Source organism: Nuphar pumila, chromosome 16, assembly GCF_984573655.1.
Source record: "Nuphar pumila chromosome 16, dmNupPumi1.hap1.1, whole genome shotgun sequence".
Taxonomy (NCBI): Eukaryota; Viridiplantae; Streptophyta; class Magnoliopsida; order Nymphaeales; family Nymphaeaceae; genus Nuphar; species Nuphar pumila.
Window position 1 is genome coordinate 72,551,620 of NC_143264.1, and position 14,731 is coordinate 72,566,350.

At 37.4% G+C, this 14,731-nt stretch overlaps 1 protein-coding gene across 1 annotated transcript in view; it reads right to left on the minus strand.

Annotated features, from left to right (window-relative positions):
• The window catches only part of LOC149813544 (WAT1-related protein At4g19185-like), a 31,434-nt gene that overhangs the window by 2,927 nt on the left and 13,776 nt on the right, over positions 1 to 14,731 (minus strand). The window contains exons 5-6 of the mRNA XM_089992100.1: positions 1,268 to 1,423; positions 791 to 942 (exon numbers count right to left, since the gene is read on the minus strand). Coding sequence (XP_089848226.1) covers positions 791 to 942; positions 1,268 to 1,423 — 308 coding nt within the window. The remainder of the gene's footprint in view (positions 1 to 790; positions 943 to 1,267; positions 1,424 to 14,731) is intronic.

Here is a 14,731-nt window from a genome sequence, read left to right on the forward strand (position 1 = left end):
GGAGAGGCCTAGGTATTTTAGATAATATCTCCATGAAAGCAAAGAATTTTAAAGCATATTGTACTTCAGTCATTTTTTTTTCTTTCCAGTTCTGCATTTAAGCCAAGTTCCTGTCCATCAAAAATCCATTCTAAAAGAACTGCACTTCAAGAGAGTATGCATAAAGAGGCATAACTAGGACCTGTTACATCAACATGCCACGAAAGCCAAAATCATCCATCAGATAGTCAAAACTAGTTCCTTTATTTAGTGTAAATTTGTCATCCTTATCTTCAATCAAGTTTGAACATCTGTAACTCTCAGAAACTAGAATGGCATTTCATATCATCTGCATAAATTCTTTGTGGCAGGTTAGCACCGATTTTTTGATGTGCAATCATAAAGCAAGATGAAGTTATAATATGCTGCTATGCAAAACTTCTGCAACGTCCATAGAACAGAAAATGTACCACCAAAAGCCAATGAAACCTCATTAATGTAAATTCACATTCCAAATATCTCTCAAAACACATGCATGCACCTACCCATGTGCATGTGCACACACACAGAGAGAGACTTCGGATGGTATAATAGCTAACTGTTGACCTTTATTAACCTGTGATCTATAAGTATTTTAGTCAGAATATTTTAGCAATTGACAGTTCATCAAAAATTGCCCCTTTCAACAGTAATTTGGACCCAAGAAAAACCAAATATGATAGCAAAAACTATAACTAAAGCAAGATATATTAGTAAGTTTCAGATGTTCAATACAGAAATTGACATGATTCAGTCAGTGCTCAAACCCCACCTTCCGAGATATAGTGTGCTTCCAATGAAAATTCTTGACAAGAAAGCAGATGCAACAGGCTGAAGTGGGTTATACAGTGCCACTAATGCAGGGCCAATGATCTTATTAGCCCAAGTCAGAATCCCATAGTTGATGGCAGATGCAACAACTCCCTGGAAATCAAGTTCAGCATTTATTATACTTTAAATATGATGGCACAGTGAAAAATATAAATATCTAATTGCCATAAGTTTTCAGAAGCCATTAATCAGATGATACTAAAATAGGATCATAATAAAATCATTTTTACATAAAATTTAAAATAATAGGGATTTTACCATAAAACCTTTTGCCAAACTTTTCTTTCAAATGGATGCTTGCTGAACAGGGGGAGTTTATATTATAACTTCAACATTTGAAAAAAGAAGCTTTGTCAAAGGCCCTGTTCACATTATCTTTAAGAACTGATTGTAGATAAAATGTAGGTCAAAGACTTACAGCATATATCACCGTGAGTATCTCAGACTGTGTTAAGACCCAGTCTGTAGAGTCATTGGTTGCAAATACTCCAGTAAAAGTCATCAAAAGAGCACCAAAGAAATATGAATATGCTGTCAATGACAGGTTGGCAGGATATTTCAATAAAACTGGAGCCTGCAATAATTAATCAAGCCTTCAGAGGAAAAAAAGCATCTGCAGCAGCATAGACGTCTCAAATCTCATACCAATTTTCTGCATCTAGCAACCATATTTCACCAAACCAGCACCAAGACTATATTTTCTGGTGCCTAAAGATTATTAGAATAAAAATAAACTACAGCTAACAAAGGCAACAGAAACAAACTCATGCCTAAATTTGAAGGAAAACATAGAGACAGAAAGTAGCAAAGAATTTCAACAACAAAAAAGATTTATCATGTTATAGACGAACAACAAGTGCATTTGACACAAAGTCCAAGTTAATCCAGACTAATAGTTATGCTAACACAATTGTGGAACCCAACATCAACCTAACGACCCACATTAGTGACAAAAAGATTGCAGATAGAAAAGGATAGGGTTAAAACAGAAACTGGCTGCACTGCACAAAAAGCATCAACCACACTTCCAGTTAGCCAAAAACTAGTCAAACAAAATCTTTTAATAGAATAATCAATAAACTTCAAGAGGCAACAGCTCTTGACGTTAAAGACAGACCGAATGACTGTGAACCAATTATGGTGTATTAGTAGCAGTCTGCACTTTACACAAAATTGTGCATCCGTGCATTGGCCACTGGCCTAGCCCATGTTTCACAGACCTAAATTTTGTCTTGAGCAACCATACAGCATTTGAGTGGAGTAGGCCACAAAGATAAGCCTAAAGCACACATGGAAAGATTCGCAAGGCCAAGGTATGATCACATGTGAGATATCATGGACAAATAAGAAATGAAAGCAACAACCTGCCAACACTCAAGCAATTGAACATACCAGCAAACCATCAGAGGAGCAAAGAGCTGTAACGAAAGTGGGATGCGCTAAGGGTATATTCCTTTCACTAATGCAAAAGGGGAAACAACTGTTAAAGTATATATATATATATATATATATATATATATATATATATATATATATATATATATATTCTTTTGATTAATAGGAAATACCCATTAAGGGTATTTTTGTCATTTCCTTTATTGTAATAAGATGTGCCCATTAGGGGCACATCAGTCCTTTACTTAGTATTATTTTTACTTTGTTTTTATGTCCTTTAGCCAAAAGCTAAGGACATTAGAGTCTTTAGCCAATAGAGTCATTGGGACCTCCCCAACGACTCTATTTCTAGCCTCTGGGGAGAGTCCCAATGGCTCTATGGCTTCTCTCTTGTATAAATAGGGTGCAGTCCCCTCTTGGAAAGTTAAGCTTGTTTTCAAGCTCTCTCTCAATAAATCCTATATAATTTTTTATGTTCTCTCTCTTGCCCATAAGTGGCATCGTGTGTGATTGTATCTTGACCCATAAGTGGTCTCCTTTTGTGTGTTGTACTTGCCCATAAGAGGCATTTGTTTGTATTCTTTAGTATTTCATCACATAGTATCAGAGCAAGAGGTACATTTAAAGTGAAGGAGATCAAGAATACACGAGGGAGAAATGACAGATCGCAAACTTCATTGCCTCGAAGTTATCTCTCTCTCTTATCTATCCTTTCTAGGTGTGATGGCAGAAAAGAAAGTGGTTACAGTTGTTCCCGGCAAATTTGATGAGAAAAACTATAATATATGGGCCACTGTTGTTAAAGCGGATATTGATTGGCAAAGATTTATGAGAATATGTTGGTTCTTTATCAGAACCTCAAGCTATTCTCACCAAATCTATTTCTAGAGAAGATGGTATTGTCAAAGAACTCCTTTAGAAAAATGAGAGGGAGAAAACTCTCTTTGATTACAAAAATGCCATTAAGGCATGAGAAATGGAACATGCAAAGGTCTTATCCCTATTTATGGAAAGTATGTGTGAAAAACCATGTGAAAATATATTAGAATATGAGAGGGCCGATGAAGCATGAGTTTTTATCAAACAAAATTACACTCAAAATGATGCCGCCCATAAATGGAAATTACAAGACAAAATTCATAATTGCAAACAAGGAGAGAAAGGTGTTAGAGAGTACTATGAGACTCTCAAAAGGCTAAGGGACTAAATTACTAAAACGAACCCTATTTGAGATACCCTTGAAAATGCTCGCCGTAGGAAAAATCAAATCCTTAGTGAGCAATTTTTCAATTTATGAGAAGGCTTAGGCCTAAATTTGAACATGTTTGGGTTTCAAACATCTACCGAAAGCAAAAGGAACTTCCTTCTTTACATGAGATTTTAGCCCAAGTACGCAAAAAATAAGGCTAAAATCAATGACCGAATCTAAGGAGATCAAGGACAATGTATTGGCGGTATCGAGACTCGGTGCCAATACTTATTCTCATAAGTCTCCTCACTTCTACAAGAATAATTCTTGGAAGCCAAGGAACAATGATAGAAGATATGATGGGAGAAATGATGGAAAAGAAAAAATTACTTGTCATAATTGTGGAGAACTAGGGGCACATCAAACCTTATTTTTCTGAATTAAAAAAGAATGAGAAAAAAGTAACTACCTTAAAATCCCCCCAAGAAAACAAGAAAACCTCAAACTCCAATTACAAAAGTATGTCCTTGTCTCAAACTTGCGAAAACTCTACAACCACTCCTCAAAGGCTCATCCTCCTTGATTGGGGTTGCGGTCTCCTCTCCTCCTAGCAAGATTTTTTGGCTCCTAGATTATGGTGTTTCTTTTCATATGACCCCTAATAACTCTATGCTATCCAATTTTAGTATTAATTCAAGTAGATCTAAGATTTTTACCACTGATAGTTCCTCTCTTGATATTAAAGGGATTGTGGATTTTAAAAATTCTTTGAGCTTTTTCATTTCAAAAGTCAATTATTTCAAAACCTAATTTAAATCTTCTTTCAATTTCCCAAATAACCGATCATGGTTGTAATATCTCCTTCACACCTAACTAGTGTTTCATACGGATCTCCAATAAGGGAGGTAGATTATGGAAGGATATAGGGAAGAAGATCTTTACTACATGGATCGGTTGATCATTCCCAAAGATAATTTTTGTCTTAATATACAAAAATTGGATATTGTTTTGTACCATCAAAGACCAGGATACCCTAGCATTTCTAAGCTATCTAATGTATCACATTTGAGAAAACTTTGTAATGAAAAATTGGAATATACTAATTGTATTCTTGGAAAAATGAAAAGCATTCCTTATCAAGGGAGGACCTTTTTTGCTTCCAAAGTTTCAAACCACTTGAATTAATACACTCGGATGTTTGGGATCCTGCTCTTGTTACCTTTAAAGGAGGATTGACTTATTATGTATTTTTGTGTACGATTATTCTTGTTTCACTTGGATTTACTTTACAACAACAATAACAACAACTATGCCTTCATCCCAAAACAATTGGGGTCGGCGATATGAACCAAAAAAAAAAATCATTTTGGGTCCTCCACATGAATCCTTCTCCTCCAATCATTTTTATCCAATGCCATATCCTCGGTGAGGTTCAAAGCATTCATATCCTTTCCTATCATCTCCATCCAAGGCTTCTTAGGCCTACCTCGACCTCTTTTGACTAATATATTTTTTCATTTGTCCATCCTTCTAACTGGAGCATCATTAGGCCTTCGCTGAATATGTCCAAACCACCATAAACGATTTTCTCTCATCTTATTTTCAATGGATGCAACGCCTACCTTCTTACGTATCTCCTCGTTTTGAATCTTATCTTTTATTGTATTTCCACACATCCATCGAAGCATACGTATCTTAGCTACACTCATTTTTTGAAAATGATGTCTCTTGACAGCCCAGCATTCCATGTCATATAATAAAGCGGACCTAATTGTCATCCTATAAAACTTTCCCTTCAACCGCAATGGCATTCTACGATCGCACAACACTCCAGTTGCACTTTTCCATTTCATCCACCCAACCTTTATCCTATGGTTTACATCTTTATTAATTTCTCCATCATTTCGAATGATAGACCCCAAATATTTGAAACAGTCATCCACCGATATTTCTTGCTCGCCAAGCTTCACTACACTCTCATCACTACTGTGTTGCTTACTAAACCGACATTCCATATATTTTGTCTTACTCTTACTCAACGTAAAACCTCTTGCTTCCAATGTCTGTCTCCATAATTCTAACTTAGCATTAACCCCAGCTCTAGACTCATTAATCAAAATAATATCATCAGCAAACAACATACACCACGACACATTTTCTTGAATTGATTTCGTAAGCTCATCCATCACTATAGCAAATAGGAAAGGGCTTAATGTAGATCCATGATGTAACCCAACTGTTATAGGAAAATTGTTTGTCACCCCTCCACAAGTGCGGACATTGGTTACCACTCCTTCGTACATATCTTTAATTATACTAATGTACTTGAGAGAAACACCTTTCTTCATCATTGTCCACCAGAGAACATCCCTAGGTACTCTATCGTATGCCTTCTCTAAATCAATAAAAACCATATGCAAATTTTTGTTCCTCTCTCTATATCTCTCAATAATTTGTCTAAGAAGATGTATAGCTTCCATAGTTGATCTTCCAGACATAAAACCAAATTGATTCTCCGATATCATGACAACCTTCTTCAACCTATGCTCAATCACCCTCTTCCAAAGTTTCATAGTATGACTCATGAGTTTTATACCACGATAGTTTGTGCAATCTTGTATGTCACCCTTATATTTATATAGAGGCACCAAAGTACTCTTCCTCCACTCCTTAGACATCTTATTTATCCGCCAAATCTTGTTAAAAAGATTTGTCAATCATTCTAAACCATTCTCATCCAAGCATTTCCAAGCCTCGATAGGTATACCATCTGGTCTAACTGACTTTCTTGATTTCATTTTTTTAAAGCCTCTGCAATTTCTTTCTTTTGAATCTTGCGCATGAAGTCATGATTCATCTCATGAGAAGGAATGGAAAAGTCTCCAATATCCTGAGCATGACTTTCATTAAAAAGCTTATCAAAATAATCTTTCCATCTCTCCTTAATCTCCTCGTCTTTGACTAAAACCCTTTGAGTTTCATCTTTGATGCATCTAACCATACCCAGATCTCTCGATTTCCTATCTCTCATCTTTGCAAGCCTATAAATATCTTTCTCTCCCTCTTTGGTATCCAACTTGTCATAAACCTCCTTATATACCTTATCCCTCGCGTTTCGAACTACTTTCTTAGCTTCCTTCTTTGCTATCATATACTTTTCCAAATTCTTATTATCATGACTTTTACTTAGATTTCTATAACAGTCTCTTTTAACCTTAAAAGTTAATTTTACATCCTCGTTCCACCGTGATGTATCCTTACCTAGCAGTGCACCCCCTTTAGACTCACCCAATACCTCCTTAGCCACCTTTCTCATGCAACCCGCTATCTTATTCCACATTGATTTTGAATCCTCCTTGAGACACCAATCAGCTTCCTTAACTACCTGCTCTACAAACATTCTTTGTTTAGATCCCCACCACTTAATTCTAGGATCTATCTTATGTCTAGCCCTTTTGCGGCATTTTCTAATTCTAAGATCTAAAATTAAGACTTTGTTGTGTAGCTACACTTTCTCCTGGTATAACCATACAATCGATGCAACAACCCTTATCTCTCTTTTTAAGTAGGAAAAAATCTATCTGACTCGTATTAACCCCACTTTTAAATGTTACTAGGTGAGACTCCATCTTCCTAAACCAAGTGTTGGCTAAGATCATATCATAGGACAAACAAAAATCTAAAATCCTTTCTCCACTTTCGTTTCTTTCTCCTATACCATAGCCTCCATGGATACTCTCAAATCCATCCCTACTAATGCTTACATGTCCATTAAGGTCACCACCGATGAAAATCTTATCTCCATGAGATATCCCTTGTACTACTCCGTCTAAATCTTCCCAAAATTGACGCTTAATGGAATCATCTAAACCTACTTGAGGTGCATAAACACTAATAATATTAATGATATACGTACCTAATACTAATTTAATAAGTAAAATCCTATCACCCTTCCTACGGACCTCAACTACATTATTTATAAACTCACGACTAATAACAATCCCTACTTCATTCTTATTCCTATTTATTCCTGTATACCAAATCTTATATCCCCAAGGGTCTATCACTTTTGCCTTCTCACCTACCCATTTGGTCTCTTGTAAACATAAAATATCAATCTTTCTCCTACACATAACATCTACTAACTCTACCAACTTACCAGTTAAAGACCCTATGTTCCAAGTGGCTAACCTAATTTTATGGTCTTGAACTATCGTCTTTACCTTCACCCGTCCAACAAAGTGAGGGAACCCTTGCCTATTTGACACCACACTCGGGCACCGGTGTGACCCGGTGCTCCTGGGCGATGACCTAGCAACCCTTGGCCATTTATCACTGCCTCCTGGCCTATAGAGTACAGCGCATTGCTCAGTAGGGAACGCCCCAATGAAATTCTCATATTAGTTCATATTCAAAAGGTGTGACTAAGTTTTTATGTTGGTTGTCACTGGCCTACCGCAACCCTCCTCCTATATTAGGGCTTGGGACCGAACAAAAAGAGAAAAAGGATTTACACACAAAAAAACCCTTGATGATGAATCATAACCAAAACAGAAATGCAGCACAATGATCAAATCAGATAAATCATATTTGTGTGAGGAAAGCAAACTTGGAGGCCTCAAGAGTGCCTGGAAACCAAAGATCGTGTAGGGTTCTCCGACGAATAGTGGTCGGTGTTTCCTGAAAAAAAAAACATAGAAAGAAACCACCGTAACTCCGCCTGTGTATAACTGTTTAGTTATACATTGTCGATCCCAAGCCCGGATAAAAGAGGAGGGTTGCGGTAGGCCTGTGACAGCCAGTATAAAAACTTAGTCATACCCTATGAATATGAACCAATATGAGAATTTCGCTGGGGCGTTCCCTACTGAGCGACGCGCTGTACTCTATAGGCCCGGAGGCAGTGATAAATGGGCAAGGGTTGCTAGGTCGTCGCCCGGAAGCGACGCGTCACACCGGCGCCCGGGTGTGGTGTCAAATAGGCAAGGGTTCCCTCACTTTGTTGGACGGGTGGGGGTAAAGAAGTTAGTCCAAGACCATAAAATTAGGTTAGCCACTTGGAACATAGGGTCTTTAACTGGTAAGTTGGTAGAGTTAGTAGATGTTATGTGTAGGAGAAAGATTGATATTTTATGTCTACAAGAGACCAAATGGGTAGGTGAGAAAGCAAAAGTGATAGAACCTTGGGGATATAAGATTTGGTATACAGGAATAAATAGGAATAGGAATGGAGTAGGGATTGTTATGAGTCGTGAGTTTATAGATAATGTAGTTGAGGTCCGTAGGAAGGGTGATAGGATTTTACTTATTAAATTAGTATTAGGTACGGATATTATTAATATTATTAGTGTTTATGCACCTCAAGTAGGTTTAGATGATTCCACTAAGCGTCAATTTTGGGAAGATTTAGATGGAGTAGTACAAGGGATATCTTACGGAGAAAGGCTTTTCATCGGCGGTGACCTTAATGGGCATGTAGGCATTAGTAGGGATGGATTTGAGAGTATCCAATGAGGCTATGGTATAGGAGAAAGAAACGATAGTGGAGAAAGGATTTTAGATTTTGGTTTGTCCTATGATATGATCTTAGCAAACACTTGGTTTAGGAAGAGGGAGTCTCACCTAGTAACATTTAAAAGTGGGGTTAATACGAGTCAGATAGATTTTTTCCTACTTAGAAAGAGAGATAGGGGTTGTTGCATCGATTGTAAGGTTATACCGGGAGAAAGTGTAGCTACACAACATAGAGTCTTAATTTTAGATCTTAGAATTAGACAATGCCGCAAAAGGGATAGACATAAGATAGATCCTAGAATTAAGTGGTGGGCACTGAAAGGAGCTAAACAAGGAATGTTTGTAGAGCGGGTAGTTAAGGAAGTTGATTGGTGTCTCGAGGAGGATTCATAATCTATGTGGAATAAGATAGAGGGTGGCATGAGAAAGGTGGCTAAGGAGGTATTGGGTGAGTCTAAAGGCGGTGCACCGCTAGGTAAGGATACATCGTGGTGGAACGAGGATGTCAAATTAGCTATTAAGATTAAAAGAGAGTGTTATAGAAATCTAAGTAAAAGTCGTGATAATGAGAATTTGGAGAAGTATATGACAACAAAGAAGGAAGCTAAAAAAGTAGTTCGGAACGCGAGAGATAAGGTATATAAGGAGGTTTATGACAAGTTGGATACCAAAGAGGGTGAGAAGGATATTTATAGGATTGCAAAAATGAGAGATAGGAAATCGAGGGATCTGGGTATGGTTAGATGTATCAAAAATGAAACACAAAGGGTTTTAGTCAAAGATGAGGAGATTAAGGAGAGATGGAAAGATTATTTTGATAAGCTATTTAATGAAAGTCATGCTCAGGATCTTGGAGACTTTTCCATTCCTTTTCATGAGATGAATCGTGACTTCATGCGCAAGATTCAAAAGAAAGAAATTGCAGAGGCTTTGAAGAAAATGAAATCAAGAAGGGCAGTTGCCCCAGATGGTATACCTATCGAGGCTTGGAAATGCTTGGGAGAGAAAGGTTTAGAATGGTTGACAAATCTTTTTAACAAGATTTGGCGGACAAATAAGATGCCTAATGAGTGGAGGAAGAGTACTTTGGTGCCTCTATATAAGAATAAGGGTGATATTCAAGATTGCACAAACTATCGTGGTATAAAACTCATGAGTCATACTATGAAACTTTGGGAGAGGGTGATTGAGTCTAGGTTGAGGAAGGTTGTCATGATATCGGAGAATCAATTTGGTTTTATGCCTGGAAGATCTACTATGGAAGCTATACATCTTCTTAGACAACTTATTGAGAGAAATAGAGAGAGGAACAAAGATTTGGATATGGTTTTTATTGATTTGGAGAAGGCTTACGATAGAGTACCTAGGGACGTTCTCTGGTGGACAATGATGAAGAAAGGTGTTTCTCTCAAGTACATTAGTATAATTAAAGATATGTATGAAGGAGTAGTAACCAATGTCCGCACTTATGGAGGGGTGACAACCAATTTTCCTATAACGGTTGGGTTACATCAAGGATCTGCTTTAAGCCCTTTCCTATTTGCTATAGTGATGGATGAGCTTACGAGATCAATTCAAGAAAATATGTCGTGGTGTATGTTGTTTGCTGATGATATTGTTTTGATTGATGAGTCTAGAGCTGGGGTTAATGCTAAGTTAGAATTATGGAGACATACATTGGAAGCAAGAGGTTTAAAGTTGAGTAAGAGTAAGACAGAATACATGGAATGTCGATTTAGTAAGCAACGAAATAGAGATGGGAGTGTAGTGAAGCTTGGTGAGCAAGAAATACCGGTGGATGATTCTTTCAAATATTTGGGATCTATCATTCAAAAGTATGGAGAAATTGATGGAGATGTAAATCATAGGATAAAGGTTGGGTGGATGAAATGGAAGAGTGCAACTGGAGTGTTGTGCGATCGTAGAATGCCATTGCGGTTGAAGGGAAAGTTTTATAGGACGACTAATAGGCCCGCTTTACTATATGGTACAGAATGTTGGGCTGCCAAGAGACATCATATTCAAAAAATGAGTGTAGCTGAGATGCGTATGCTGAGATGGATGTGTGGAAATACAATAAAAGATAAGATTCAGAACGAGGAGATACGTAAGAAGGTAGGCGTTGCACCCATTGAAAATAAGATGAGAGAGAATCATTTATGGTGGTTTGGACATATTCGACGAAGGCCTAATGATGCTCCAGTTAGAATGATGGAGAAATGGGAAAATATATTAGTTAAAAGAGGTCGGGGTAGGCCTAGGAAGACATGGATGGAGGTGATAGGAAAGGATATGAATGCTTTGAACCTCACCGAGGACATGGCATTGGATAGAAATGAATGGAGAAGGATTCATGTGGAAGACCCAGAATGATTTTCTTTGTTGGTTCATATCGCCGACCCCAATTGTTTTGGGATGAAGGCGTAGTAGTTGTTGTTGTTTGTTGTAGAAAGAAACCACCGTGCAGGAAAATGCCCCAATCGTGAGGGAAAAGGCCGGAAACCACCGTGCAGGAAAAGCCCCAATCTTGAGGGAAGGAAGAGGCCTCTTTCTAACCCTCCAATCGTGAGGGAAGAGGCCGGAAACCACCGTGCAGGAAAAGCTCCAATCGTGAGGGAAGAGGCTGGAACCCACCGTGCAGGAAAAACCCCAATCGTGAGGGAAGAGGCCTCTTTCTGATATGCCAGGCCCCAGTATAGATGGGAAACCCAAAAAGAACGATCTGCTGAAACAAAGGGCTCAAGCAAACTCTAGAACGAGAGAGGCCTACTTCTTGAGACGCCACCTTGCATATCGAGTCAATCCCTGACCAAATGCACCTGTGGGAGACGACATTGTGGGTTCTTCGACGAGGGTCGTCGGCGAGTGTCGAACGGGGTGTTGCCGAAAGATGTCGCAGGGGGAGACATCGGGGCAGGGGGTTCGGCGAATCGAGGAAGATGGGGGCGAGGGGGAGAGGGGGTTGTCGAAAGATGTCGCAGGGGGAGACACCGGTGCAGGGGGTTCGGCGAATCCCACTTGGATTTACTTTCTTGGGCAGAAATATAAAGTTTTTAAAACTTTCAAAACCTATCATAATCTTGTTAGAAATCTCCTTAAAACCAATATTTCTATATTTGATTATGATTCAGGGGGAGACTATATGTCAAATGATTTCAAAAGTTACTTGAAAAATCATAGGATTTTGTATCAAAGATCTTATGCAAATACGCCTCAATAAAATGGTTTGACCGAAAGGAAACACAGACATATAGTAGAAACTACTAAAACCTTGCCTATTTCTAAATATGTTCCAAAACATTTTTGGGCTGAAGCTTCGCTTACTTTTAATATACCTTATAAAAAGACTTTCTTCAACCAAACTTCAAAATATTTCTCCTTATAAGAAACTTTATAAAACTACCATTGATTATTTTAAACTTAGGACTTTTGAATGCAAATGTTTTGTTCTTATAAATAAAAATGACAAACTTTCACTAAAAGTCATTCATTGTGTTTTTTTTTGTTATGAAAAAAGCCAAAAGGGATTTAGATATTATGATTTTAAACATGATAAACTCTATATATCAAGGAATGTTACCTTTATAGAGCAAGAAAGTTTTTTTGAGTCAAACGTGCCATTAAAGAAAATGATAATTACTCTTTTCTTGAATTATTTCTTAAATATAATGATGATGTGTTAAACAACAACGATGTTAATGATGAACCTCAATCCAACATTCAATGTGGTGAGTCTAATGACATTAATGGTGAACATCTAGTTATCCAATATAAAAGAACTAGTGATAGACATCCAAATGCCTTAGAACAATATTCTAGCATAGAAAAACAAGAATCAAGCACTCTTAGGAAATCTAAAAGAACACATAGGCCTCCAGATTGATTTATATCCTACGAAAACTTTACTACTCAATATACAATTTGTCTACTCAAGATATTTTCTTATTTTGAACCCTTGTCATACAATTAGGCCAAGAATTATCTTGAATGGATGAGGGACATGAATGATGAAATACAAGCTTTAGAAAAGTCTAAAACCTAGGATTTAAAGAGTCTTCCCTATGAAAAGAAGACAATAAGTTGTAGATGTGTATTTAAGATTAAAACCAAGAGTGATGGAACTTTAAAGAGGCATAAGGCTAAATTAGTGGCTAAGGGTTATTCCCAAAAGTATGGTATAGATTATGATGAAACTTTTGCCCCAGTAGCTAGGATAACTTCTGTTAGAACTCTTATAGTTATAGTTGCCATTAGATGTTAGCTTATTTATCAAATGAATGTCAAAAATGACTTCCTCAATGGTGAATTGAAGGAAGAATTTTATATGGACCCACCATCTAGATATGATGTTCATGTTGGAAAGGTGCTTCACTTAAAAAAAGCCCTTTTATGGTTTGAAACAGGTGCCTAAAGACAAGTATGATCATTTTAGTTATGTTATGAAAAGGTGTTATGTTTATTAAGAGATATTAATGTATGAATTTTGTTATCCTTCTTTATGTTGACGACATGATTATCACGGAAGGAGACAAACAATAAGTTAGTTTTAGTAAGAATGTTTTAAAACAAAGCTTTGAAATGACTTATTTAGGCTTTCTTAGATACATTTTAAGAATGGAGGTTGCATATTCAGCTCATGGTTAGGTCTAAAATGATAGATGCAAAAATAAAGATAGATGATGGCACACCTCTTGATGATCCTACTCCTTACCGCCAAGTGATTGGAGCCCTCACATACTTAACCATTACCAGACCTAATATCTCACATGCAGTCCACACAACCAGTCAATTTCAACATTTCCCTACCACTGTGCACATGAGTGTCATTATGTGTATTATTAGATATTTACAAAATTTTGTTTCCAAGGGAATTGTTTTGTCTTCTTCCTCCCCACTCAAATTAATTGTTTATACCCTCTAACTGAGGAGGAGATCCTAATGATAGACGTTCAACTACATATTTTTGTGTCTTTATAGATGACTCATTGGTATCTTGGAAATGTAAGTTGAATATTGGGTCATTGCCACCAGAACATCTGAAATTGTGTAGTTGAGAAGATTATTGGAAGACACGGAGGTGCATATGCAATCACCCTCAAGGTTATGCTTGTTAAAATATAGCTTGCGTATGGATCTGGATCCAGATCCATACGCATGGTATGTTAAATGAAACACATGCTGAATATAATCTCATTAATGGCATCCTTGTAATATCTCTGATATTACAAGGATCGTTGTATACCTGTTTTATATATATAAAGGTTAGGGCTTGGAGGTCGAGCAACTGAGTGCCGCCCCAGCCGATTCTCTCTCTCTCTCTCTACTTTCCTGTGCAGGTTGAACCACAGATACGAAAGTTCATATGGTATCAGAGCCACAAGGTTGCGGAATCCTGTTAGAGGCTTGTTCAGCGAGATTTTAAGAACCAGGTTTTGGCTCGTCTTCCCTTTTTCATTCTTCTCTCCTAATCTGTCTCTTCCCCTTATTGCAACTCCCAATCTGTCTATGCAACTCGTATCCCCATCTGTCACTTATTGCAATCAGTCAAAACCCCTTTTTTATTCTCCTCCCTGACTACAGCCATAAACGACCGATTGCAGCCATCGGTTGTTTCATTTTTTTTTCACTCTTAACGTCTGTCAGTTTTAATAAAACTGCAACCATCTCTTAACGTCTGTCACTTATTGCAATCAGTCATTCATCAACGACTGATTCCAAACAATCTCTTTTGTTTTCCACTCTTAACGTCTGTCAATTTTTTTTATTCATTCTTTGATTCCAGAA